Here is a 27,774-nt window from a genome sequence, read left to right as displayed (position 1 = left end):
TGCAGGAGGATGTGGTGGTCTACAGTGTCAAACGCAGCAGAGAGGTCGAGAAGAATGAGGAGGGATGTGGAACCGGAGTCAGAAGCCATCAGCAGGTCGCTGGTGACTCTGATGAGAGCTGTTTCTGTGCTGTGGGAGGGACGGAAACCAGATTGAAATTTCTCATATAACCTGTTAGTTTTGAGATGATTATGGAGCTGGGTGGAAACAACTTTTTCGAGGAGTTTGGAAATGAATGGGAGATTTGAAATTGGTCTGTAAATTGACAGGGGTATAGGGTCCAAGGTGGGTTTTTTGAGGAGGGGTTTGATGAGAGCAGTGATATCAAGTGTCAAACAGAAGAGAAATAAGCTTGTATCTGGAGTTAGTAACATAAATTTCAATATTCCAACAAATATGTAATATGTAATTCTTATAAAAAATATCACTGAATGCAAACGCCATTAAACGCCTTGTGTGCTATGACAAGATTATCTTTATATCATATCATTAAGACCAAAATAGAGCTTTGTTTATGAGGAATTAACATTCATTAAGCAGAAAAAACACATGAGTTGAAAAGGTTGGTCCATTCAATAAGGCTTTCTTAGACCTTCTGCTGGAGTTGTCCCGATTCTCAGTTTCTACAAAGGTGTAAGAGAGAGTGTAACAATAAGACAGAGATACGGGTAGAATTTGTATAATGCAGTTGTACCTGTTTCAGCGTTCCAGGCGTGGAGGCCAGCTTGTAAAGGATCTACAAAGGGACCATCGAAACCGAAGAGAAAGCCAAGAAGAGTCCGAGTCCATAGCCCCATGTCGGGTAGACGTAAGTGTTGTTGTACTTTAGGGGCTTGAACTGGACCAAAGAGAAGAGCAGTATGCCCTGTAAATGGAGTCTGTTAGACAAACAACGAAGCAAATAGTATTTTCGAACATATCACAAATGCCATCACACCGATAACAGAATCATTGTTTAGGTATCAGTGTCCAAAATCTACAAAGCTTCTGAAAACCCACAGCCATAGTTGCTCCTCCCAGATAACTGAGCTCCTCACCCTATCTAGGGGTTTTTCACTCAAAAAGCTGCTAAATTTCACAGAGGCAGTTTTCAAAATACTATAAATAAAATACACTGCCTGACTAAAAATAAAACAAAAAGTCACCACAATCAAATATAATTTTCGTTGGACGCCTTTAGCTTTCACTGTGGCAAAGATCCACGTTCATTTTTCATTATGGATCTTGTATCTTGATGGGAGAGTGAGACCACAGCGCAAAGCCTTCTCTTCTACTTCCCAAAGATTCTCAATTTAGTAAAGATCTGGACTCTGGACTCTCATATTCATTTGTGAAAATTATGTCTCATTTTCGCTGAACTCTTTCACAATGTGACCCGACGAATCCTGGCATTGACATCTTGGAATATGACAGTGCCATCAAGGAAGGAGAAATCCATTGATGGAATAACCTGGTCATTACATCAATGGATTTGACTCCACTGATCAAATCAATGGAGTCAAATCCATTGAACAATGACTGACGTTATTCAGGATGATCAGGTCGTCAGCTGATCTCAGTCTTTGGGGACATAGTGTTGCTGAACCTTTTCTTTTGGTCAGACAGTGTAATAGTCTGGTGGTGTATACGAAAGGTTCTGAAGCCGTCATCTGTCCTCTGCAGCCTTAGTATTGTAGTAAGACGCCTCATCAGCATCACTAATAAACTTACTTTTGGCAGAGTATGGAGAAAACGTCCAATTGGAGGAGTTCAACGAGATCAAGCCCAACTATAAACTAAACCTCTACCAATAAAGCAACTGTATCTACAAAACCAAGTTTGAAGCTCAGCAAGGTACTCTTATTATTGCACATACTACACTTTTCTGAAATTGAACAATTGATTGACTTACTGTGGCCACAGTTGGAGTGATATACTTCCAACAGTATTTCATATAGGGCCACGGGCGATACCCGATCATGTCCGCGACATTGCTGTAATAACGGTCAGCTCCTTGAGGCAGACACATAATGAGGATGATGACAGAAAATGATAAAAACTTAAAACTGTACCTACTGTACCCACGACATACCATAAACCCAACCGATGCAGACAGATTCCAGTATGGCGAAGAGTACCATTGGGATACCGGTGCAGGCATAGTAGTCGAACAGCTGGAAGACATACAACCCACCCTACGGCAAGGAACAATAAATCAATTTGTGAGTGTTGATAAAACTCTTCAAAGATCCGATTTGTCTCAAAGTCCCACCTCTGTGATCATACAGGCCGATGACAAGTGACACGAGGCAGATTCCCAGCAAAAGCAGTTTACGGCGATGGCCCGTGAAGAAGAAGGAAGGGTGCATGTCGGATATGGATGTGACCAAGCCCTCCAGAGACACAAACTACAGGACAACATCAAAATGAGTTCAGGCCTGTAGAAAATGCACCAAAAGATTCTCCAGAATCCAATTTTTCTTTTTTTTAAATGTCTTAAAATGCTGCTCAAACTGGTCAAATTTAAGTATTACAACTGTAAATTCTGAGATGATCGTAGTGGTCCTAGTTCAGATAGGAGCTGAAGACAGCAATGGCAATAATAAAACTTTACATTTTCCACTGCATCAGTTGTGTGAACCTTCAATTACATCTTTGGCGAAGAAATGTTCATATTACATTAGCATCCTATTAGTTAACTGTGCTAGCATTAGCCGCTTTGTTTACATGCAAGCTTTTTCAACTGGAATGCTCTGAGGTTGAATCTCGGAAATTTCAAGTGGGAAAAATCCCTGTTTCCAGTTGCCTGGAACGCAGCATTAGATTAGAAAAGGTCAGTGTTATGATGTGAAACCCTGTGCATAGGATGTTGCATAGCAGTATGATGCTAACTTCCTGTCCTTGCTTAATCCATGGAGAGTTAGCTGAGTCTCGCTAAGTATATTAACAATACATGGCAGAAAACAAGCAGCTTTTGGATAATTATATATTAAAACGTTTACACAGGAAGTTAAATACTTCACCGAAGGAGACTTCTGTGTTTGTAAATGTAGATGTAGCCTTGTCGCTAAAGGCTAACATTAATGTGATGGTAAATGTTAAATAGGCACATTTTAATGAAACACCTTTGGCTTGACGTTTATTTCTAATCTTATGGTTTTTCATTTGTGGTTGTCTTTGAGGTGAGTTTGTAATGTTTTTGTTTTACAGCACAGAGACTGTGATAGAGTGGGACACTCTGAGGGGAATTGTAGTGGTCCGACAGTTTCCTTCGGCAGGGCTCCGGTCAGAGAGATGGGCGCGGAGAAGTTATGCAAGCAGAACTTTATTATGAAGTTGGGTACAAATATTTACGGATGTGTGTGTACGTGTGGTTTTTGATTAATTACGCACACGAGGCACCATCCCATCGAGCGCAGAGTCGGGAATGAGGATGGGATGGGCTCAGAAAGGAAATGACGTGTACTACCGGCAGTTTCAGAATAAAACCTCAGGAAATATAAAAGACTTTCTGACAGAGACACTGATGCCGTTTACCTGACTGTCCAGGCCAAGAAAGATGATCATCATGAAGAAGAAGACCGCCCAGAGCTGAGGCAGAGGCATCATGGCCACGGCGCGAGGGTAAGCGATGAACGCCAGGCCCGGTCCTGGGTCAAACAGAAACATCACGTGTAAGTGTGGTCTGTATACAAGAGAAATGCAACTGGAGTTCATCAGCGCCAACCTGACTCTGCCACTGTTTCGATGCTGACTCCCAGCTCGTACGACATGTATCCCAGCACAGAGAATATGGCAACACCAGCAACTAAACTGGTGGCGCTGTTGAGCAGGCAGAGAGCAAAGGCGTCTCTGTGGAGAACAGCCATAAAACAGGAATAAGGCTTTAGTTTGATTGGTCGCATCCAACATCCCACACAACATCATATTTACAGTTCAAGTTCAGAAATAGGGCCCGGCAGAAGCAATTTGCGCATCACATCAGAAAACAAAACGAGTACTATGTGCAAAAGTGGATCAGAGTAGTTTTTTACACTTGAAGCATATTCTCATTTGCATGTCAGATTTGGGCCCTAATTCTGTAATACAAGGCATTACAAATGGTTTATTATGTGCAACATGCCCACATAATAGCATATTTTATTTTTCAGCTTCAGCATCCATTTTGATAAATGACCCACAAACAGTGAATACATTTTACAGCATCTACCCAAAAACATTTAATTTCCCACCAGAGTGATTGACTCACTTGTAGCAGTTGTTGTCTGGTTGGTTGTAACTCCCCAGAGAGGCCAGGACACCTGTGCACACAGCATAGGAGAATAATACCTGACTGGAAGCATCCATCCACACCTGCAAACATGCTAAAGTTAAGGAGGAACAGACATGGATTTATAGCTACAGGAAAATGCAACATTTACACGTGGAAAAGCAAAAAAATTTAGCTTAGCTTTTTACAGATTTGGCTAACTTCCTGTTGGCCAGTATAAGGTAAAGACAACTTCCTGTCACCATTTTAACGTAAAGTAAAAAATGAAATAGGATATTAAAAAATAGAGAAAGTTAGTGACGCTATTTCAAGTTTAGGGTGACCAGATGTCCCAGTTTACCCGGGACAGTCCCAGTTTTGAGTCCTTTGTCCCATGTCCCAATGGATTTCTCCAAAACCATTGATTTGGCCCAGTTTTACTCAGTCTCCATCCCAGGTGTCCCATTTTTTGGCTAATATAGTCCAAAATAACACCCTTCACTTGATGAGGATTGTTTTTGGGCCATGTGAAAGTCAATTGCAAATATAAACCAATGAAATATCACAAAGCATCTCCTTGATTAACAGTTAACAGTTTTACCATTCACCGTGGGAAAAGACAGCTAAGATTTCGAACCCCCTATGGCATATTCCCAAATTGTGTCCCAGTTTTCTAATTTGAAACTCTGGTCACCCTAACTTAGTTATAATATGTGTCTCTAAAAGTGTGAAATTACACAATCAAACCAAATTGCCTTTTTGGCTAGCAGCATGTCCGTCCAAACATTTACAAGGCATCTTTCAGTCGCCAGAAGATTTTTTACATTGCGTTAGGTTCGCCCTGTAAGCTAATAATAGTTGCTCAACATTCGTTAGCATTTTGCTCTTTATACTGCTGTAGTCATTTCTGCAACAGTAAAAAAAAAAAAAAGTGAAACATTATCTAGAATTGGTGGGACGCTGCTTTTTTGTCATATGTCTTGCAGAAAATGATGACAACTTTGACAAGGAACAGTCATTGCCCTAGGAAGTTAGCATCATCATCATTGCTGTGCTAAATGCTACTAAAACTACAAGAGGCTGTCTCTGTGTGGTTCCACATATATTGTCCAAACTTTGCAATCTATGGTGAGAGTCTGACATCAACCCACTCACGACCCGCCTCACCTGTGGGTCCGACAGTCGACTGGGATCAGGCCAGAGATAAAATCGAATTCCGTCGGCGGCTCCAGGTAAAGTCACGCCGCGAATGAGCAAAGCAACCATCATGAGGTACGGGAACGTGGCCGTGAAGTACACAACCTATACACAACAGCTGGATTAGAAATTTAAAAAAAGTACGGGTGACAGACCACCTCAGCGTGTAGTGCAATATTTTTTGATCAAAGAAAGCTTGTGGTTTACTTTGCCTGAACTCTTAACTCCTTTCCAGATACAAAAGTAGCAGATGATCCAGCTGAGGAGGAAACATCCCGCCAGGTCCCAGCGAATGCTCCCCATCTCCTCTATTCCTCCGGACAGCCCCAGAATTCGTCTCCTGCAACAGCGCCGGGTTTTACCATCAGTTAAAGAGTTTCATAAAAACATATTTTCTTTATTTTGATACTTACTGCCAGAATTCTTCAACAGATGATGTTGCATTTACAGAAAGCGAGTCGTTTGCAACTTGAATGCAGTTCACTAAAAATGGGAAGGACAGTTTGAGTTTAGGTTATTGCCGAATGCTGTGGTTTTGATGGTGCTATTGCTAGTGCAAATTAGAACAGTGACATATGCAAAGTTGACTTTTGTGGGTAGGTTATGGCGTTTTTTCAGTGTAGTTTTATCTGTGGCGAGACATTTTCCCATTGACGCTATGTTTTGGTGATGACTTTAGTGATGTTTTCTTAAGGGCAGCTCGGAATCTTTGGACCAAAAACAAATGACTTGTTTCTGTTTTAAGTTGTTTCAATTGTTAACCCTAACCCTGCTGTATGTGTGTAATAGATGATCGGAAAATACCAGAAAAAATCATAATTTGTCTCCTTTAACAAACACAGTCCCCCAAAGGCTTTTGAAGGTACCTGTGTTCCAGGTGTTGTTGCAGCTGGCCCAGGGCAGTTCGGATTGAAACGAAGAGAAGAGATAGAGCAATGCCCAGGCCAAAATGACAATATAATACATGCAAGTGTACAGCAAGATGATCAGCCCCCCAAAACCAATGCCTGGAAGACAAGACAGTGCAGTGTTAGTCAACCCATACACCTGCAGCTCATCAGCCACAGTAAATGTTTTTATTGTTTTTTTATTGTAAATATATACATTTTTTCATCTACTTCTGATGTCTATTTTGCAAGTCTTCAGTTGAAAACTTGGCAGAGGCGATGAGACAAGATGTGTGATGTGTGCCTCTTAGAGGGAGACAGTTTGTATTCATCTGAACAGGCTGTTCTGATTATTCAGTGATTTTAAGCTGATCATTAATTATTCTGACCCACTCTTCAGAGAAGGAAAAGGCATTCCAATGTAAAAGCGTGTTTACATCGGGCTTATGCATACTGACCATTCAAAAGTAGTTCTTTTACAAACTCCTCCAAGATTAACCTCTGTCACCTTAGGTGAGGGAAGTGTTTTAGAAAGTCTGTTACACTGGTCGAGTACAGTGGTTCATGGTGGTACTTTGGCTTCTTCATCTGCAATTTTAGACTTTGTACCCTTTGTAGAGGCAAACCGGCCCTATGCTGGTTGCCTCCTGGCTGCTGAGTTTTTAGGGGTTCCCAACGCGTGTCTCCACAAATCACTCCAATATTGTGCTTTATTGGCCCCTGTGACCAATTCCTTTATTTTTGTACACAACATAAGATGTCCACATGACACGGTAAGAAACAGTTTACCTCAAAACCAGCCGCACCTGGGTCACTGATTAGGCCCCTTTTGTAGGGAAATCTAACAGTCAATAAAGTTCACCAGCGCCCCCTACCGGCTGGGAGAAAGGTGCATTTTGGCTCCTACACACCGGCCCCTTAATTGAGTGTGCAGGAGCAACAAACAATTACAAAACAAAAACAAGGAGCCAAATGTAAACGTACTAGTAATTCATAATAACATATGTACAGTACATTAACACAATGACAAATTGTGTCGATAGTCAATACATGTTCCATAATCCAAATTCCAAAGTCAAATACCATACACCAGTACATTACCAGTTAGATCAGACTAAATTGATCATTTATGAAACCCAATCTTCCACTTTTTTCTTTTGAACATTTTCCATGGCTTCACATAAACTAAAGAAATGGCTTTTTCAGCATCCACATTTTCAACAAAACATTTTTCCACATTATCCATATTTCCTGCAAAACTTTTTTTCATAAGGTCAATGTTTTTCACAAGGTCAGCGTCTGCCACAAACCACTGAATGTCCATCTCGAGTCTGGGCTTTGAGCCCCGTGAGCTCCAGTCCTCTCTCTGCATCATGCTAGGCCTGGACATGTCCCACTGACCCTTCTCCCTGCATCCAGAATTCACAGCCATTGCCAAATTTTGCCTAACTCTGACTGGCATGCCCATTTTTGGTATGATGCAGTCAATCCTTGGAGGGGCATCCGATGGGCTGACTGAGCCAAAATGCACCTTTCTCCCAGCCGGTAGGGGGCGCTGGTGAACTTTATTGACTGTTAGATTTCCCTACAAAAGGGGCCTAATCAGTGACCCAGGTGCGGCTGGTTTTGAGGTAAACTGTTTCTTACCGTGTCATGTGGACATCTTATGTTGTGTACAAAAATAAAGGAATTGGTCACAGGGGCCAATAAAGCACAATATTGGAGTGATTTGTGGAGACACGCGTTGGGAACCCCTAAAAACTCAGCAGCCAGGAGGCAACCAGCATAGGGCCGGTTTGCCTCTACATTTAGTAAGAAACAGTTTACCTCAAAACCAGCCGCACCTGGGTCACTGATTAGGCCCCTTTTGTAGGGAAATCTAACAGTCAATAAAGTTCACCAGCGCCCCCTACCGGCTGGGAGAAAGGTGCATTTTGGCTCCTACACCCTTTAATCTGTGTTCATTTAAATTCAAGGGTTTAGAAATGGTTCACGGGCCAATACAACTCAAAGCCAAAAAAATCTCCAAAAACATAGCTGACAAATATTTTGCCAACATTATTTGGAAGTGATTGGAATCTCAAATCTTAGTATTGTGGCTGAAAGTCCTTCACACACGCGTTTTCATACATATTGTCGTTGACTTTTGGATTGGACCATTATGAGAAAATAATTTGACCTTAGTTGACAGAAGAAGTTGACAGAGAAGATGTTGACCTTTGTGACAGTTTTTGTTTCATGTGGATAGTCCTAGTAATAAAAATATAAGCCATAAGATAAGATAAGATGGTACTTTATTGATCTCACAGATGGAGAAATTGCATTCGATGAGAGAGCATCCGGCAGCAGCACCCATTCAGTTTGCACCACTCTTTTTTTTTTTCTTTGGTGAAAGATCGTTGTGTCGCGGCCGCCATCTTCACTGTTTTGGTCACAGGAGGAGCACTGGTTGATGGGAAATCCGTAGACGATGACCACGGCGGTGGAGCTCTTGCGCTTGGCCACGATGTTCTTGGCCACACAGGTGTAGTTGGCCGTGTCGGACAGACGCGCCTGCTTGATGATCAGGTTGTGTCCACGGTGATGTAGAAGTTCCTGTCCTCGGCCGGGTCGATGATCTCGTTGTCCTTCAGCCGCTCCACCCGCATGACCTTGGAGGATGGAGAAACTGTAGCTGCCCTCTGTCTCCTCTGATCATCTGAAAACGGTGCACCGCCTCCTGGGCTTGTCCCTGTCTCAGAGCGTGGTGTCCTGCACTGGTCAGCTCCACCTCGTCCTTCCTCTTCCTCCTGCACAGCTCCCTCCACAGTCTATCACCATCTCCTCGTTGGTCCCTTTTGTTGTTTCCTGTAGCTCCTCTTGTGACGCCTCCTCCGTGCTGCAGGTGTGGGGGCTCTTGGTGCCTCTTCACTGTTCAGTGTCTCAGAAGAAGATGTTTGTAGATCTCAAATGGGTTTAGCTGATAAGCTAGCAGTTTGTTTACCTTCAAAGAGCTGCTTTCTTCAGGACCATTTTGGACTCTCAAAGTAAACAAATCCACCAAACCTCCACAAAAACACGGTAAAGACCAAGTGGCAGAAACCAAAAACATTTTTAGCATTTAGCTCAGAGGACTCTTTAAGCAACTATTTGTATCTGAAGTAAAATCTCCAAAGGTCTGAACATTTATGAATGACTTCTAACGACGCTTTGACTGAAATGTGGTTGAGAACATCTGTATTGTTCATAATTTGGGGTGATTGATGGCTAATGCTAAAAGCTATAGGAAAAATAAATTACGCAGGCTAACATACTCTGAAATGTTTCCCGGACTTGCTGACTTGCTAACTGTCTAGCAGTTAGCTTGTAGCATCAACATTGTGGTTAGCTTTCTCTGTTATTTCTGTATTTATGGGCTGTTGAACAACTTTGCTCCTCTCCATATCTGTGTTTCTTTATTTAGTAGAACATATTGCATATTTATAATTCAGCATTTGTTTAAGTAGACTTGGAGTAATGGGTGAAAGAAACAAATTTCTCTCCAAAACGGTGTCTCTCCCATTGAGTTGCATTGGCCCCAGCTACATAATGAAATTATGACATCTAGAATGCGATGAATGGAACCTTTAAAAACAAAATCAATTGACGCAGAAAATGGATGGTAGATTGAACATGGTTAATTGTACACTGTGGTAATATAACTGATGCCATACTACCTTCCATCAAAGGGCAGATCTTCCTCCAGCAGGTGACGCCGCCCTGACCGGTCATCTGTCCCAGAGACACCTCCAGGAAGAAGATGGGGATCCCACATGTGAGCAGAAACAAGACGTACGGCACCAGGAACGCGCCTGACAGAAAGATACAAGTACAACTAGTTTGTGCACATTTTAAACAATTTGTGGCATAATGGATAAAAAAAAAAAAATAGACTTAATGCCTACTTGAAACAACTGTAAAGCTTTTCAGTGACACGTGCGACCTCCTTAGCCCCCCATCGTGCTCAAATTTAAATAGTCAAACGTTCGTGCTGTAAACATCTTTGTTTGTGCTGTTGTCATTTTTGAGATATTAATGATTGTTTTATTTGTCAGATCTAAAGTCGCCCTGCCTTTATAAAGCTCCAAAACGGGTAAATGGTGTCAACCGCTTCCTCTACATCTGTGCTGTAAAGATCTCCGTTTGTGCTGGTCTTTAAACTATTCCAAACTTTAGAGCCTGGAGGGATCCACGCTTGTCCTCTTCTGAAGCGTGTGCACATGTCAGCAGCGCACGGCAACATAAACTGCATGCAAAAAAGAATCATGAATATCTCAATAATGAAAACGGCACAAACAAAAATGTCATTAAGGACTCAGAAAACTCAGAAACACCTGCGGATCATTTGTTGATCTCTATGTAACTTTAACCTCTTACCACCTGTGAGTGATGGGTAGATGGTGCAAAATTGTGTCACACTTTATCACATTGTGTTGGTAAGTTTCCTTGTATAGTCGCCATCTGGTGGTGAAAAAGCATTGCAGCAGTGAGCCTGAAAAAAGTGAACTCAACACTGACTGAGCTCATTGAGCTTTTTAACAGCTGAGAGTGATCATTTAGAAAGAAGAAAACTGCTCAGAATGATGAGAATAGAAACAAATGACTGAGAATGAATGAGAAGTGTCAGTGACACATCCATCCATCCATCCATCCATCCATGCATTTTCTTCCACTTGTCCGTTGCCGGGTCGTGGGGGCAGCTGTTGGAGCTGCCCAAATCACACTGCACCAGCCCCTATGGCTCCTCCTGCAGGTGGTGGGTCCACGGGAGGACGGCCTCACGATTAACCGGGCCTGTTGGTCTCTCATAAGGGGCTTCTGAACCGCTCTCTGTCTGACCCGTCACCTAGGACCTGTTTGCCATGGGAGACCCTACCAGGGGCACAAAGCCCCCCCATAACAGAGCTCCAGGATCATTCAGGAGCTCAAACCCCTCCACCACGTTAAGGTGGCGGCTCCAGGAGGGGATCAGTGACACAACCATCTAAAAATGAAGTGACTGAAGATTGAATAAAGGATAGTGCCTGTGACAATAACATGGCAATGTTTGCTTTTGTTTATCAGTGAATGTCAAGTGGAACAACCAAACCATGATAGACCATCATCTGACTCAAACTCACATCCCCTTCAGTATAAACCAGTCCTTACAGAGCTACACCAACAGCAGAACAACTGTGTACCAGCCTAAATATGTTTATGGACATGAAAGAGAAGAAAACAGATGACTCTTGTGATTTACACGCTATCTTTTGAATCATTTTGTAATCAGGCGGATGGATCGTCGCCCGATGAATAAATCCCAAACGTGATTTCCAAATCGCAGAGGCACACGACAAAAATGCGACAAAACAGGCGACGTAAACGCAGCTAAACAGGTGATGACAAAGGGATGAAAAAGAAACTAAATAAAATCGACAAAAACGCAACAAATAAGCACCAAAAACACAAAAAAATGTGACTGCAGTTTTGTAGGTCTTGAAATGAGGCGTTACTGTCCTATTGGTTGCAATGTCCGTCAAGAAGTTGAACTTGAGAAAATGTTCAAGGTTAATAAGTCAGTTGTACATATTTCATGAACAACAACATTGTCTCAGTTTAGGCTATATTTCAGTTATATGTGCAACAAAACGTTATGGGGGTTCAGCCCTACCCACTCACCTCCTCCATTCTTGAAGCAGAGATACGGAAACCTCCAGACATTCCCCAGACCGATGATCTCTCCAACCATGGCCAAAATGAACTCCCGTTTGCTGGACCACTGGCCTCTCTTGGGCTGCTTTGAAGAGGGGCTCGTGGGTAAAATGCTCTCCAAAGTGTTTACTGGCTCCATGTGCATGTTTTAACCCTGCGTGCGGGGTGCAAAAAAAAAAAGGATATTTTATGGTGTTATCACTTGCAAATGAAGTTATGTCAGCAAATGTCCTGGATACTGTCCAGTGTTATATATTTCACATATTAGCAATAAACAAATGTCATTTCTCACTTACCTGTGCATCTGGAAAGCCTTGGCATTGGAGAAGGGGCTGCAGTCTTTTTTCAGTTGAAGCTGTGGCGCAGAGATAAGGCGAATGCTTCTGCCAGTACAACCAGAGTAACTTTTAATATAGACACGAGACTCTTCTTCTATGAAGGGGGGGCTGCCGTGGGAGAAAGGGACGGCCCAAAGCTGTGGTTATTTTCCACTCATCGGCATTCGACATACCGGTAATAATGACATCATCACATTCTAACATTCTAAAAGTAACTAATCAGATTAGGTTTATGAGATTGATAAGAGGTCTAAGGCAAAACCGGTATGTGTCAGTGTCCGCCATGATAAGAAGCATCCAAATAGGGCTGTCAGTTAGGAAGGAGGTAGGTAGTGGAGCCTCAATGCTTCCTCTCATACCTCCTTTAGCCTAGGGACCTCTAGAGGTTCCTCACCGCCGATTAGGAGCTATGTGCCATCCCATAAACCACCGCACTTCCAATCCACCCCACCCTCGAGTGATTCTCAACCATAGTTGATTGACAGGCACATATTTAATTATTAAATGAAGTGAGTCCAAGGCAAAACCAAAGTCCGATAAACCACAGCCCAGCAACGCCTCGCGTCACAGCTGCCCGGCCTCGCCAGTCGGACTAATGGAACTGACCCAACTCCTCCACTGACTTCTCCCCTTCCCGACCAAGATGCACACCTGCACTTCTGGACAAATCCCCCATTTTAACATACCTTTTAGCATTTTTAACCTTTTAAAAAAGGTTAAAGCTACCTTTTGTAGCTTTAACCTTTTGTAGCTTAATCTTGTAAAACTAGAACCTGGCTCTGCACTTTTGTCCAACTGGTTGGTCAGAACTCTGGGCGCTACAGTTTGAGTAATCACTGAAAGGACAAGATCGCGGTTACAGGCGGCCAAAATGAGGTTCCTTTGTAGGGTGACTCGGGCATCTATTCTAGATGCCTCCCAGTCCCTTCCTGGGGAGATGCTCCGGGCATGTCCCATTGGTAGGTGGCCCCAGGAAAGACCTTGGACAAACCATGTCTCTGGCCTGGCCCAGAACAGCTGGAGGTGTGTGTGTGTGGATTGGGAAGTGTTTCCTCCATGGACCGCGATGGATGGATGGATGGATGGATGGATGGATGATTAACAAAGAAGAAAATTCTCTGATTAAAATAATCCAATACCGGAAATATGGTCCTTAGTAGTAATTATGGGATCCCTTTCTTTGTTATGCTAATTATTTCTTTGTTATGCTAATTATGTGTATACAAGAATTATCATAATGAAATTATTTCACACCTCCCCAATCCACGTGGTGTCCTAGACGCGATGGCGCCACTGCAGGTGCATGGGCAAACCGGTTCACACCTCTGCAGATACGTCGCACCTCCCCTGCTGCATTCCATAGTAGACTAAAGCTATGCTTTAAGAGCTATACTATCTAGTTTTGACTATTCCAAAGTCATTTTGATTGTTAGTTTGTAAGCATTTACTTCTGTAATGTTTCTATAGTGGAATAATACAATACTAATAATAATAGTGATAATAATAATAATATATTTTGTTGTTTTCATTATTTTATTTTAGAGAAATGTGTGTGGGCGTAAATACGGGATTCTGTAAACAAAACAACATAAAAATAAAATGATTTTGTTTTCCATAGGAAAACAAAATCATAGGAAAACAAACACTGAATTAAAGTTACAGATAGAGCAGTGTTTTTGTGTCTGACTTGTGTGTCTTTGAGCTAATGCAGTAGTAGTAGTAGTTTATTCGATCAGTTCATTCCTATAAATGTAAAAACATTTCCAATTCTTTGTGTACAACATGACTGAAAGGGTTTAGGCTGAAGTGAAAACTTATTCCGCCTAACCCAGTTTACAGGCTTCCACCAGAGAAAAAACAAAACACAAACATTAATAATGAACAATATCAAGTGTCAAACAGAAGAGAAATAAGCATGTATCTGGAGTTAGTAACATAAATTTCAATTTCATCCATCCATCCATCCATCCATTTTCTTCCGCTTTATCCGGGGCCGGGTCGCGGGGGCAGCAGTCTCAGCAGAGATGCCCAAACTTCCTGATCCACACACACCTCCTCCAGCTGTTCTGGGGGGACCCCGAGGCGACACCAGGCCAGCTCGGAGACATAGTCCCACCACCGTGTCCTGGGCCTTCCACGAGGCCTTGTCCCACTAGGACATGCCTGGAACACCTCCCGCGGGAGGCGACCAGGAGGCATCCGGAACAGATGCCCTAGCCACCTCAGCTGGCTCCTTTCGACGTGAAGGAGCAGCGACTCTACTCCGAGCTCCTCCCGGGTAACTGAGCTCCTCACCCGATCTCGGAGGGTGCGCCCAGCCACCCTGCGAAGGAAACTCATTTCGGCCGCTTGTCCTTTCGGTCATTACCCAGACCTCATGACCATAGGTGAGGGTGGGAACGTAGATCGATCGGTAAATCGAGAGCTTTGCCCCCCGACTCAGCTCCCTCTTCACCACGACAGGCCGATACAGCGACCGCATCACTGCTGACGCCACACCGATCCGTCTATCGATCTCACGCTCCATCCATCCCTCACTCGTGAACAAGACCCCGAGATACTTGAACTCCTCCACTTGAGGTAAGGACTCCCCACCGACCTGTAGAGGGGAAGCCACCTTTTTCCGGTGGAGAACCATGGCCTCAGATTTGGAGGTGCTGATCCCCATCCCGGCCGCTACACACTCGGCTGCAAACCGCCCCAGAGCGTGCTGAAGGTCCTGGTTCGTTGAAGCCATCAGAACAACATCATCCGCAAACAGCAGAGATGAGACCCTGAGGCTCCCAAACCGGACACCCTCCGGCCCCTGGCTGCGCCTAGAAATTCTGTCCATAAAAGTAATGAACAGAACCGGTGACAAAGGGCAGCCCTGGCGGAGACCAACACGCACCGGGAACAGGTCTGACTTACTGCCGGCAATGCGAACCAAGCTCCTGCTGCGGTCATACAGGGAACGGACAGCCCTTAGCAGAGGGCCCCGGACCCCATACTCCCGGAGCACCCCCCACAGGGCACCACGAGGGACGCGGTCGAACGCTTTCTCCAGATCCACAAAACACATGTGGACTGGTTGGGCGAACTCCCACGAACCCTCAAGCACCCGATGAAGGGTGTAGAGCTGGTCCAGTGTGCCACGACCAGGACGAAAACCGCATTGTTCCTCCTGAATCCGAGGTTCAACTATCGGCCGGATCCTCCTCTCCAGCACCCTGGAGTAGACCTTACCGGGGAGGCTAAGGAGGGTGATTCCTCTGTAATTGGAACACACCCTCCGATCCCCCTATAATAATATAATATAATAATATGTAATCTTATAAAAAATATCACTGAATGCAAACGCCATTAAACGCCTCGTGTGACAGGATTATCTTTATATCATATCATTAAGACCAAAATAAAGCTTTGTTTATGAGGAATTAACATTCATTAAGCAGAAAAAACACATGAGTTGAAAAGTTTGGTCCATTCAGTAAGGCTTTCTTAGACCTTCTGCTGGAGTTGTCCCGATTCTCAGTTTCTACAAAGGTGTAAGAGAGAGTGTAACAATAAGACAGAGATACGGGTAGAAAGTCCTGAATTTGTATAATGCAGTTGTACCTGTTTCAGCGTTCCAGGCGTGGAGGCCAGCTTGTAAAGGATCCACAAAGGGACCATCGAAACCGAAGAGAAAGCCAAGAAGAGTCCGAGTCCATAGCCCCATGTCGGGTAGACATAAGTGTTGTTGTACTTTAGGGGCTTGAACTGGACCAAAGAGAAGAGCAGTATGCCCTGTAAAATGGAGTCTGTTAGACAAACAACAAAGCAAATAGTATTTTCGAACACATCACAAATGCCATCACACCGATACCGGAATCATTTTTTAGGTATCAGTGTCCAAAATCAACAAAGCCATAGTTGCTCCTCCCGGATAACTGAGCTCCTCACCCTATCTAGGGGTTTTTCACTCAAAAAGCTGCTAAATTTCACAGAGGCAGTTTTCAAAATACTATAAATAAAATACACTGCCTGACTAAAAATAAAATAAAAAGTCACCACAATCAAATATAATTTTCGTTGGACGCCTTTAGCTTTCACTGTGGCAAAGATCCACGTTCATTTTTCATTATGGATCTTGTATCTTGATGGGAGAGTGAGACCACAGCGCAAAGCCTTCTCTTCTACTTCCCAAAGATTCTCAATGGAGCAAAGTTCAGGACTCTGGACTCTCATATTCATTTGTGAAAATTATGTCTCATTTTCGCTAAACCACTCTTTCACAATGTGACCCGATGAATCCTGGCATTGTCATCTTGGAATATGCCAGTGCCATCAAGGAAGGAGAAATCCATTGATGGAATAACCTGGTCATTACATCAATGGATTTGACTCCACTGATCAAATCAATGAAGTCAAATGATCAGGTCGTCAGCTGATCTCAGTCTTTGGGGACATAGTGTTGCTGAACCTTTTCTTTTGGTCAGACAGTGTAATAGTCTGGTGGGCCAATGTCAGTGCAGGCCTTTGGCAAAATGAATTGTTGATTAATTAGTTTTGCTTGTAGTTATGATCAACGCTTGAGTCAACAGAACTCGAAACACTGTATATTCATTGTATACGAAAGGTTCTGAAGCCGTCATCTGTCCTCTGCAGCTTTAGTATTGTAGTAAGACGCCTCATCAGCATCACTAATAAACTTACTTTTGGCAGAGTATGGAGAAAACGTCCAATTGGAGGAGTTAAACGAGATTAAGCCCAACTATAAACTAAACCTCTACCAATAAAGGAACAGTATATACAAAACCAAGTTTGAAGCTCAGCAAGGTACTCTTATTATTGCACATGCTATACTTTTCTGAAATTGAACAATTCATTGACTTACTGTGGCCACAGTTGGAGTGATATACTTCCAACAGTATTTCATATAGGGCCACGGGCGATACCCGATCATGTCCGCGACATTGCTGTAATAACGGTCAGCTCCTTGAGGCAGACACATAATGAGGATGATGACAGAAAATGATAAAAACTTATAACTGTACCTACTGTACCCACGACTTACCATAAACCCAACCGATGCAGACAGATTCCAGTATGGCGAAGAGTACCACTGGGATACCGCTGCAGGCATAGTAGTCGAACAGCTGGAAGACATACAACCCCCCCTTCGGCAAGGAACAATAAATCAATGTGTGAGTGTTGATAAAACTCTTCAAAGATCCGATTCGTCTCAAAGTCCCACCTCTGTGATCATACACAGGCCGATGACAAGTGACACGAGGCAGACTCCCAGCAAAAGCAGTTTACGGCGATGGCCCGTGAAGAAGAAGGAGGGGTGCATGTCGGATATGGATGTGACCAAGCCCTCCAGATACACAAACTACAGGACAACATCAAAATGAGTTCAGGCCTGTAGAAAATACACCAAAAGATTCTCCAGAATCCTCCTTTTTTTTTTTAAACTAATTTAGTACGTTTTTTGAGTAAAATGTCTTAAAGGGGGGGTATTATGCAAAATCGACTTTTTCAAGCTTTACATCATGTTATGATGTCATTCCCTCATTAAAACCATGCCTGAAGTGTTGCCTGGGCACATTCACGTATTTTCGAGTAATCTGTAAAAACTCTGATGGCAGCCATTTTAGGGATAAAACGCCTGATTCCTTCAGGGAACGCCTCGACCTCTAGGATATGCCTCCGACCTTTCGTCACCAGCCGAGTAACCAACCACTGCTCCTCAGCAGAACCCCCTCCCCGCAGTGTCCAGCCCTAAGATGTAAACAGAGTCATCATGGAGGATTAGCTTCATGTGTTGTGAACCGGAGCCACAGCAGACTTTTACAAAGACACACATCAGTGTTTCTGTTACCGAAACACCCAGGATTAAAACCGGTGACAAGAACGCTTATTTCAGTGTCTGGTTCTGCGCTGGGCCTTGATGATGCACAAAGCCTCCGGAGAAAGCTAATGCTAAGCTAAACCTCGAGTCATCACGTGAAAACGAGAAATATGCACACATAAAGTCAATAAAACCACCACACACATAAAGAACCGTTTAACAATGATCACACACGGAGCCGGGCTTGTTGATTTGGAAGTTTATTGCTCACATTTCATCTACGATGGGTCATAGCCGAGTGGCTTTCTCCCGGAGCTAACAAGCTAGCCGCGACAAGCTAACGCGAAAATTCACTGAATACAAGCAGCATATTATGCACTAAAAACGTCACTAAAACAGGCAACTGCTTGAAGCAGCCTTTATGATGATCACACACGGAGCCTGGCTTGTTGATTTTGTAGTTTATTGCTCACATTTCATCTACAGTGAGTCGTAGCCAGGGTTGCCAGGTCTGGGCAGCCAAACCCGCCCAAAAATATCTGAAAACCGTGGAAAACCCGCGGACATACGGCACGGCTGGAATTTTCAATATTGTTTACTAGTTAACAGAGCCCATGTGCTCCTGCGATGATGAGAAACCGCCCCTATTTCCCCCCCTTATTGAAAAAGCAGCTTAAAGAGCCTTGGATTTGCCTTCGAAATAGTTATTTTGATCAAGTCAACATTGATTACAGCAAGGCAAAAAACCGCGGACAGTTTTTTTCACCCGCGGAATGGCTTTAAAAACCGCCCAATTCCGCGGTTTAACCGCGGACCTGGCAACCCTGGTCGTAGCCGAGTGGTTTTCTCCCGGAGCTAAGGCACTATTAGCCGCGACAAGCTAACAACCTTCACCTTCACAACATTCATTGAAAACAGGCAGCATATTATGCACAAATAACGTCAATAAAGCAGGCAACTACTCAAAGCAGCCTTTACGATGATCACACAATGAGCCTGGCTTTACACATTTGTGGTTTATTGCAGACTTTTCATCAACAATGAGCTGTAGTCGATTATAACAAGCTAACGGGTAACCTCAAAAAAACATTGTTCACCTGCACAGTCAATGTCCGTCTTTGAATCGTATGGGCTCCTGCAGATCGTGGTGTCGTCCATGGGGGTATAGTTAGAGATCCATAGGGCATGGCAGTTACAAAGAGATAGCCTCCAAACAGCAGTTATTTTTCAGGCAAGAGCCCCTTCCAAGCGTCCGGTGTGGAAGGTTCGTCTCCAAATAATATCCTGTGTGGCCATTGTTCACAAAGTGATAAACAGTAGCTCCTTTCCAACAATAAAAATTAAAATGCACCGATCGTAGTTTCAATACTGTTGAGACAACGGTGGAGTGTTGTGATGCCACAGACAACGTGTGGAGGGGGCGTGTCGGAAAGGGTCAGGGAGCGTCTTAAAGAGACAGAGGCCTATTTCAAGTCATTTGCTACCGCCATTTTGAAAGAGCAATTTTATACAAGGCAGTTATTCTAATTTACTGCATTGACAGACCAACAGAAGGTTTCGTCATCATTGTAGTGTGCTATAGACTGGTGCTATGTGGCTGAAAAAAGCATAATACCCCCTCTTTAAAATGCTGCTCAAACTGGTAAAATTTAAGTATTACAACTTGTAAATTCTGAGATGATCGGAGTGGTCCAAGTTCAGATAGGAACTGAAGACAGCAATGGCATAACATAAAACTTTACATTTTCCACTGCATCAGTTGTGTGAACCTTCAATCTTTGGCGAAGAAATGTTCATATTACATTAGCATCCTATTAGTTAACTGTGCTAGCATTAGCCGCTTTGTTTACATGCGAGCTTTTTCAACTGGAATGCTCTGAGGTTGAATCTCGGAAATTTCAAGTGGGAAAAATCCCTGTTACCAGTTGCCTGGAACGCAGCATTAGATTAGAAAAGGTCAGTGTTTTAATGTGAAACCCTGTGCATAGGATGTTGCATAGCAGTATGATGCTAACTTCCTGTCCTTATTTAATCCAGGGAGAGTTAGCTGAGTCTCGCTAAGTATATGAACAATACATGGCAGAAAACAAGCAGCTTTTGGATAATTACATATTAAAACGTTTACACAGGAAGTTAAATACTTCACCGAAAGAGACTTCTGTGTTTGTAACGTTAATGTGATGGTAAATGTTAAATAAGCACATTTTAATGAAGCGCCTTTGGCTTGACGTTTATTTCTAATCTTATGGTTTTTCATTTGTGGTTGTCTTTGAGGTGAGTTTGTAATGTTTTTGTTTTACAGCACAGAGACACTGATGCCGTTTACCTGACTGTCCAGGCCAAGAAAGATGATCATCATGAAGAAGAAGACCGCCCAGAGCTGAGGCAGAGGCATCATGGCCACGGCGCGAGGGTAAGCGATGAACGCCAGGCCCGGTCCTGGGTCAAACAGAAACAACACGTGTAAGTGTGGTCTGTATACAAGAGAAATGCAACTGGAGTTCATCAGCGCCAACCTGACTCTGCCACTGTTTCGATGCTGACTCCCAGCTCGTACGACATGTATCCCAGCACAGAGAATATGGCAAAACCAGCAACTAAACTGGTGGCGCTGTTGAGCAGGCAGAGAGCAAAGGCGTCTCTGTGGAGAACAGCCATAAAACAGGAATAAGGCTTTAGTTTGGTTGGTCGCATCCAACATCCCACACAACATCATATTTACAGTTCAAGTTCAGAAGTAGGCCCGGCAGAAGCAATTTGCGCATCACATCAGAAAACAAAACGAGTACTATGTGCAAAAGTGGATCAGAGTAGTTTTTTACACTTGAAGCATATTCTCATTTGCATGTCAGATTCTGTAATACAAGGCATTACAAATGGTTTATTATGTGCAACATGCCCACATAATAGCATATTTTATTTTTCAGCTTCAGCATCCGTTTTGATAAATGACCCACAAACAGTGAATACATTTTACAGCATCTACCCAAAAACATTTAATTTCCCACCAGAGTGATTGACTCACTTGTAGCAGTTGTTGTCTGGTTGGTTGTAACTCCCCAGAGAGGCCAGGCAACCTGTGCACACAGCATAGGAGAATAATATCTGACTGGAAGCATCCATCCACACCTGCAAACATGCTAAAGTTAAGTAGGAACAGACATGGATTTATAGCTACAGGAAAATGCAACATTTACTCGTGGAAAAGCAAAAAAATTTAGCTTAGCTTTTTACAGATTTGGCTAACTTCCTGTTGGCCAGTATAAGGTAAAGACAACTTCCTGTCACCATTTTAACGCAAATTAAAAATGAAATAGGATATTAAAAAATAGAGAAAGATAGTGACGCTATTTTAACATTTGTTAGCGTTAGCCTTTAGCTTCAATGACTTGAAGTCTGAGTTTAGGGTGACCAGATGTCCCAGTTTACCCGCGACAGTCCCAGTTTTGAGTCCTTTGTCCCATGTCCCAATGGATTTCTCCAAAACCATTGATTTGGCCCAGTTTTACTCAGTCTCCATCCCAGGTGTCCCATTTTTTGGCTATTATAGTCCAAAATAACACACTTCACTTGATAATGATTGTTATTGGGCCACGTGAAAGTCAATTGCAAATATAAACCAATTAAATATCACAAAGCATCTCTTTGATTAACAGTTAACAGTTTTACCTTTCATTCACCGTGGGAAAAGACAGCTAAGATTTCGAACCCCCTATGGCATATTCCCAAATTGTGTCCCAGTTTTCTAATTTGAAACTCTGGTCACCCTAACTTAGTTATAATAATAAGGCTGCGAGCCTTTTTGGCTAGCAGCATTTCCGTCCAAACATTTACAAGGCATCTTTCAGTCGGCAGAAGATTTTTTACATTGCGTTAGGTTCGCCCTGTAAGCTAATAACAGTTGCTCAACATTCGTTAGCATTTTGATCTTTATACTGCTGTAGTCATTTCTGCTACAGTAAAAAAAAGAAAAAAGAAAAGTGAAACATTATCTAGAATTGGTGGGACGCTGCTTTTTTGTCATATGTCTTGCAGAAAATGATGACAACTTTGACAAGGAACAGTCATTGCCCTAGGAAGTTAGCATCATCATCATTGCTGTGCTACATGCTACTAAAACTACAAGAGGCTGTCTCTGTGTGGTTCCACATATATTGTCCAAACTTTGCAATCTATGGTGAGAGTCTGACATCAACCCACTCACGACCCGCCTCACCTGTGGGTCCGACAGTCGACTGGGATCAGGCCAGAGATAAAATCGAATTCCGTCGGCGGCTCCAGGTAAAGTCACGCCGCGAATGAGCAAAGCAACCATCATGAGGTACGGGAACGTGGCCGTGAAGTACACAACCTATACACAACAGCTGGATTAGAAATTTAAAAAAAAAATTCGGGTGACAGACCACCTCAGTGCGTAGTGCAATATTTTTTGATCAAAGAAAGCTTGTGGTTTACTTTGCCTGAACTCTTAACTCCTTTCCAGATACAAAAGTAGCAAATGATCCAGCTGAGGAGGAGACATCCCGCCAGGTCCCAGCGGATGCTCCCCATCTCCTCTATTCCTCCGGACAGCCCCAGAATTCGTCTCCTGCAACAGGTTTTACCATCAGTTAAAGAGTTTCATAAAAACATATTTTTTCTTTATTTTGATACTTACTGCCAGAATTCTTCAACAGATGATGTTGCATTTACAGAAAGCGAGTCGTTTGCAGCTTGAATGCAGTTCACTAAAAATGGGAAGGACAGTTTGAGTTTAGGTTATTGCCGTATGCTGTGGTTTTGATGGTGCTATTGCTGGTGCAAATTAGAAAAGTGACATATGCAAAGTTGACTTTTGTGGGTAGGTTATGGCGTTTTTTCAGTGTAGTTTTAGCTGTGGCGAGACATTTTCCCATTGACGCTATGTTTTGGTGATGACTTTAGTGACGTTTGCTTAAAGGAATAGGCCACCGTTTTTACATACTGAGATATGTTCTTACCTTAGCTTTGACGAGTTCTTTAGGACCTGTCTGATCTTCACCCGTGCCTTCAGTCACAGCGCAGACGGCATTAGCGTTTAGCCTCTCCCTCTCTCCACTATAGCTCCAAAACAGGTCAAGATAGAAGCTACCAAGCTCTTCCACGTTTTCCCTATTTAAATATGGTTACGTGAAGTGTTCCACTACAAAGTATAATTACACAAAGTTAAACAATGTGGATTTTCTAAGCGGATAAAAGGGGGAACTGTATTGTAAGGCATAATAATACCAGGAGTAGTTTGGCATCCGCACAGTAAAGTGAAGATTACTGCGCAGTAAAGTGAAGATTACTGCGCGGATTTCGAACTACTCCTGGTATTATTACGCTTTACAATATAGTCCCCCCTTTTATCCGCTTAGAAAATCCACATTGTTTAATTTTGTGTAATTACACTTTGTAGTGGAACACTTCACGTAACCATATTTAAATAGGGAAAACGTGGAAGAGCTTGGTAGCTTCTATCTTGACCTGTTTTGGAGCTATAGAGGAGAGGGGGAGAGGCTAAATGCTAACGCCGTCTGCGCTGTGTTTACTTGACTGAAGGCACGGGGGAAGATCAGACAGGTCCTAAAGAACTCGTCAAAGCTAAGGTAAGAACATATCTCAGTACGTAAAAACAGTGGCCTATTCCTTTAAGGGCAGCTCGGAATCTTTGGACCGAAAAATAAATGACTTGTTTCTGTTTTTAAGTTGTGTGTTTCAATTGTTAACCCTAACCCTGCTGTATGTGTGTAATAGATGATCGGAAAATACCAGAAAAAAGCATAATTTGTCTCCTTTAACAAACACAGTCCCCCAAAGGCTTTTGAAGGTACCTGTGTTCCAGGTGTTGTTGCAGCTGGCCCAGGGCAGTTCGGATTGAAACGAAGAGAAGAGATAGAGCAATGCCCAGGCCAAAATGACAATATAATACATGCAAGTGTACAGCATGATGATCAGCCCCCCAAAACCAATGCCTGGAAGACAAGACAGTGCAGTGTTAGTCAACCCATACACCTGCAGCTCATCAGCCACAGTAAATGTTTTTATTGTTGTCTTATTGTAAATATATACATTTTTTCATCTATTTTTGATGTCTATTTTGCAAGTCTTCAGTTGAAAACTTGGCAGAGGCGATGAGACAAGATGTGTGATGTGTGCCTATTAGAGAGAGACAGTTTGTATTCATCTGAACAGGCTGTTCTGATTATTCAGTGATTTTAAGCTGATCATTAATTATTCTGACCCACTCTTCAGAGAAGGAAAAGGCATTCCAATGTAAAAGCGTGTTTACATCGGGCTTATGCATACTGACCATTCAAAAGTAGTTCTTTTACAAACTCCTCCAAGATTAACCTCTGTCACCTTAGGTGAGGGAAGTGTTTTAGAAAGTCTGTTACACTGGTCGAGTACAGCGGTTCATGGTGGTACTTTGGCTTCTTCATCTGCAATTTTAGGCTTTGTACCCTTTAATCTGTGTTCATTTAAATTCAAGGGTTTAGAAATGGTTCACGGGCCAATAGCTGACCAATATTGTACCAACATTATTTGGAAGTGATTGGAATCTCAAATCTTAGTATTGTGGCTGACAGTCCTTCACACACGCGTTTTCATACATATTGTCATTGACTTGGATTGGACCATTATGAGAAATAATTTGACCTTAGTTGACAAAAGAAGTTGACAGAGAAGATGTTGACCTTTGTGACAGTTTTTGTTTCATGTGGATAGTCCTAGTAATAAAAGATATAAGCCATAAACCAAGTGGACAAAACCAAAAACATTTTTAGCATTTAGCTCAGAGGACTCTTTTAAGCAACTATTTGTATCTGAAGTAAAATCTCCAAAGGTCTGAATATTTATGAATAATATCTAACGACACTTTGACTGAAATGTGGCTGATGGTTGACAACTGCAGAGAACATCTGTATTGTTCATAATTTGGGGTGATTGATGGCTAATGCTAAAAGCTATAGGAAAAAAAAATTACGTAGGCTAACTCTGACTAGCTGAGTTGCTAACTGTCTAGCAGTTAGCTTGTAGCATCAACATTGTGGTTAGCTTTCTCTGTTACTTCTCTATTTATGGGCTGTTGAACAACTTTGCTCCTCTCCATATCTGTGTTTCTTTATTTAGTAGAACATATTGCATATTTAAAAATCAGCATTTGTTTAAGTAGACTTGGAGTAATGGGTGAAAGAAACAAATTTCTCTCCAAAACGGTGTCTCTCCCATTGAGTTGCATTGGCCCCAGCTACATAATGAAATTATGACATCTAGAATGCGATGAATGGAACCTTTAAAAACAAAATCAATTGACGCAGAAAATGGATTGTAGATTGAACATGGTTAATTGTACACTGTGGTAATATAACTGATGCCATACTACCTTCCATCAAAGGGCAGATCTTCCTCCAGCAGGTGATGCCGCCCTGACCGGTCATCTGTCCCAGAGACACCTCCAGGAAGAAGATGGGGATCCCACATGTGAGCAGAAACAAGACGTACGGCACCAGGAACGCGCCTGACAGAAAGATACAAGTACAACTAGTTTGTGCACATTTTAAACAATTTGTGGCATAATGGATTTTTTTTTAAATAGACTTAATGCCTGCTTGAAACAACTGTAAAGCTTTTCAGTGACACGTGCGACCTCCTTAGCCCCCGTCATGCTCAAATTTAAATAGTCAAACGTTCATGCTGTAAACATCTTTGTTTGTGCTGTTGTCATTTTTGAGATATTAATGATTGTTTTATTTGTCAGATCTAAAGTCGCCCTGCCTTTATAAAGCTCCAAAACGGGTAAATGGTGTCAACCGCTTCCTCTACATCTGTGCTGTTTTGTGCTGTAAAGATCTCCGTTTGTGCTGGTCTTTAAACTATTCCAAACTTTAGAGCCTGGAGGGATCCACGCTTGTCCTCTTCTGAAGCGTGTGCACATGTCAGCAGCGCACGGCAACATAAACTGCATGCAAAAAAGAATCATGAATATCTCAATAATGAAAACGGCACAAACAAAAATGTCATTAAGGACTCAGAAAACTCAGAAACACCTGCGGATCATTTGTTGATCTCTATGTAACTTTAACCTCTTACCACCTGTGAGTGATGGGTAGATGGTGCAAAATTGTGTCACACTTTATCACATTGTGTTGGTAAGTTTCCTAATAGTCGCCATCTGGTGGTGAAAAAGCATTGCAGCAGAAAAAAGTGAACTCAACACTGACTGAGCTCATTGAGCTTTTTAACAGCTGAGAGTGATCATTTAGAAAGAAGAAAACTGCTCAGAATGATGAGAATAGAAACAAATGACTGAGAATGAATGAGAAGTGTCAGTGACACATCCATCCATCCATCCATCCATCCATGCATTTTCTTCCACTTGTCCGTTGCCGGGTCGTGGGGGCAGCTGTTGGAGCTGCCCAAATCACACTGCACCAGCCCCTATGGCTCCTCCTGCAGGTGGTGGGTCCACGGGAGGACGGCCTCACGATTAACCGGGCCTGTTGGTCTCTCATAAGGGGCTTCTGAACCGCTCTCTGTCTGACCCGTCACCTAGGACCTGTTTGCCATGGGAGACCCTACCAGGGGCACAAAGCCCCCCCACAACAGAGCTCCAGGATCATTCAGGTGCTCAAACCCCTCCACCACGTTAAGGTGGCGGCTCCAGGAGGGGATCAGTGACACAACCATCTAAAAATGAAGTGACTGAAGATTGAATAAAGGATAGTGCCTGTGACAATAACATGGCAATGCTTGCTTTTGTTTATCAGTGAATGTCAAGTGGAACAACCAAACCATGATAGACCATCATCTGACTCAAACTCACATCCCCTTCAGTATAAACCAGTCCTTACAGAGCTACACCAACAGCAGAACAACTATGTACCAGCCTAAATATGCTTATGGACATGAAAGAGAAGAAAACAGATGACTCTTGTGATTTACACGCTATCTTTTGAATCATTTTGTAATCAGGGCAGATTCGCCCGCGGCGGAGGGATTGTCGCCCGGTGAATAAATCCCAAACGTGAGTTCCAAATCGCAGAGGCACACGACAAAAATGTGACAAAACAGGCGACGTAATGATGACAAAGGGATGAAAAAGAAACTAAATAAAATCGACAAAAACGCAACAAATAAGCACCAAAAACACAACAAAAAAGTGATGGCAGTTTTGTAGGAAAATGTTCAAGGTTAATAAGTCAGTTGTACATATTTCATGTACAACAACATTGTCTCAGTTTAGGCTATATTTCAGTTATATGTGCAACAAAACGTTATGGGGGGGGGGTTCAGCCCTACCCACTCACCTCCTCCATTCTTGAAGCAGAGATACGGAAACCTCCAGACATTCCCCAGACCGATAATCTCTCCAACCACGGCCAAAATGAACTCCCGTTTGCTGGACCACTGGCCCCTCTTGGGCTGCTTTGAAGAGGGGCTTGTGGGTAAAAAGCTCTCCAAAGTGTTTACTGGCTCCATGTGCATGTTTTAACCCTGCGTGCGGGGTGCAAAAAAAAAAAAGATATTTTATGGTGTTACCACTTGCAAATGAAGTTATGTCAGCAAATTAAACTTGGGTTGTCCTGGATACTGTCC

The 27,774-nt window shown here is 42.8% G+C and overlaps 3 protein-coding genes across 3 annotated transcripts; all 3 read right to left on the bottom strand.

Moving 5' to 3' along the window:
- Positions 1-534: 534 nt before the first annotated feature.
- On the bottom strand, positions 535-27,663 carry LOC306972252 (sodium- and chloride-dependent GABA transporter 2-like; the record flags this gene model as incomplete). Its single annotated transcript, XM_079568799.1, has 14 exons — positions 535-623; positions 695-865; positions 1,892-1,992; positions 2,072-2,174; positions 17,578-17,715; positions 20,501-20,613; positions 20,691-20,815; positions 21,200-21,303; positions 22,391-22,525; positions 22,630-22,762; positions 22,832-22,901; positions 24,009-24,149; positions 25,562-25,696; positions 27,486-27,663. 13 exons carry the CDS (start codon positions 27,661-27,663, stop codon positions 737-739), a joined length of 1,605 nt encoding a protein of 534 aa, XP_079424925.1. The 3' UTR covers positions 535-623; positions 695-736.
- On the bottom strand, positions 2,240-12,430 carry LOC306972810 (sodium- and chloride-dependent GABA transporter 2-like; the record flags this gene model as incomplete). The annotated part of the gene is made up of 12 exons (XM_079569516.1): positions 12,318-12,430; positions 11,989-12,175; positions 10,008-10,142; positions 6,292-6,432; positions 5,839-5,908; positions 5,633-5,765; positions 5,380-5,530; positions 4,229-4,280; positions 3,707-3,831; positions 3,517-3,629; positions 2,315-2,387; positions 2,240-2,253 (listed from the first exon to the last, which is right to left on the bottom strand). The coding sequence occupies exons 2-12, from the start codon at positions 12,164-12,166 to the stop codon at positions 2,240-2,242; spliced, it is 1,185 nt and encodes a 394-aa protein (XP_079425642.1). The 5' UTR covers positions 12,167-12,175; positions 12,318-12,430.
- LOC306973276 (sodium- and chloride-dependent GABA transporter 3-like) lies at positions 15,777-17,489 on the bottom strand. The gene is made up of 4 exons (XM_079570187.1): positions 17,398-17,489; positions 17,218-17,318; positions 15,957-16,127; positions 15,777-15,876 (listed from the first exon to the last, which is right to left on the bottom strand). Exons 2-4 carry the CDS (start codon positions 17,284-17,286, stop codon positions 15,826-15,828), a joined length of 291 nt encoding a protein of 96 aa, XP_079426313.1. The 5' UTR covers positions 17,287-17,318; positions 17,398-17,489; the 3' UTR covers positions 15,777-15,825.
- Positions 27,664-27,774: the final 111 nt, after the last annotated feature.

The sequence above is a fragment of the Gobius niger genome (assembly GCF_951799975.1).
Source record: "Gobius niger genome assembly, chromosome: 13".
NCBI classification, from domain to species: domain Eukaryota; kingdom Metazoa; phylum Chordata; class Actinopteri; order Gobiiformes; family Gobiidae; genus Gobius; species Gobius niger.
The sequence above is the reverse complement of the archived record's forward strand: the minus strand, read 5'-3'. Positions and strand labels throughout refer to the sequence as shown.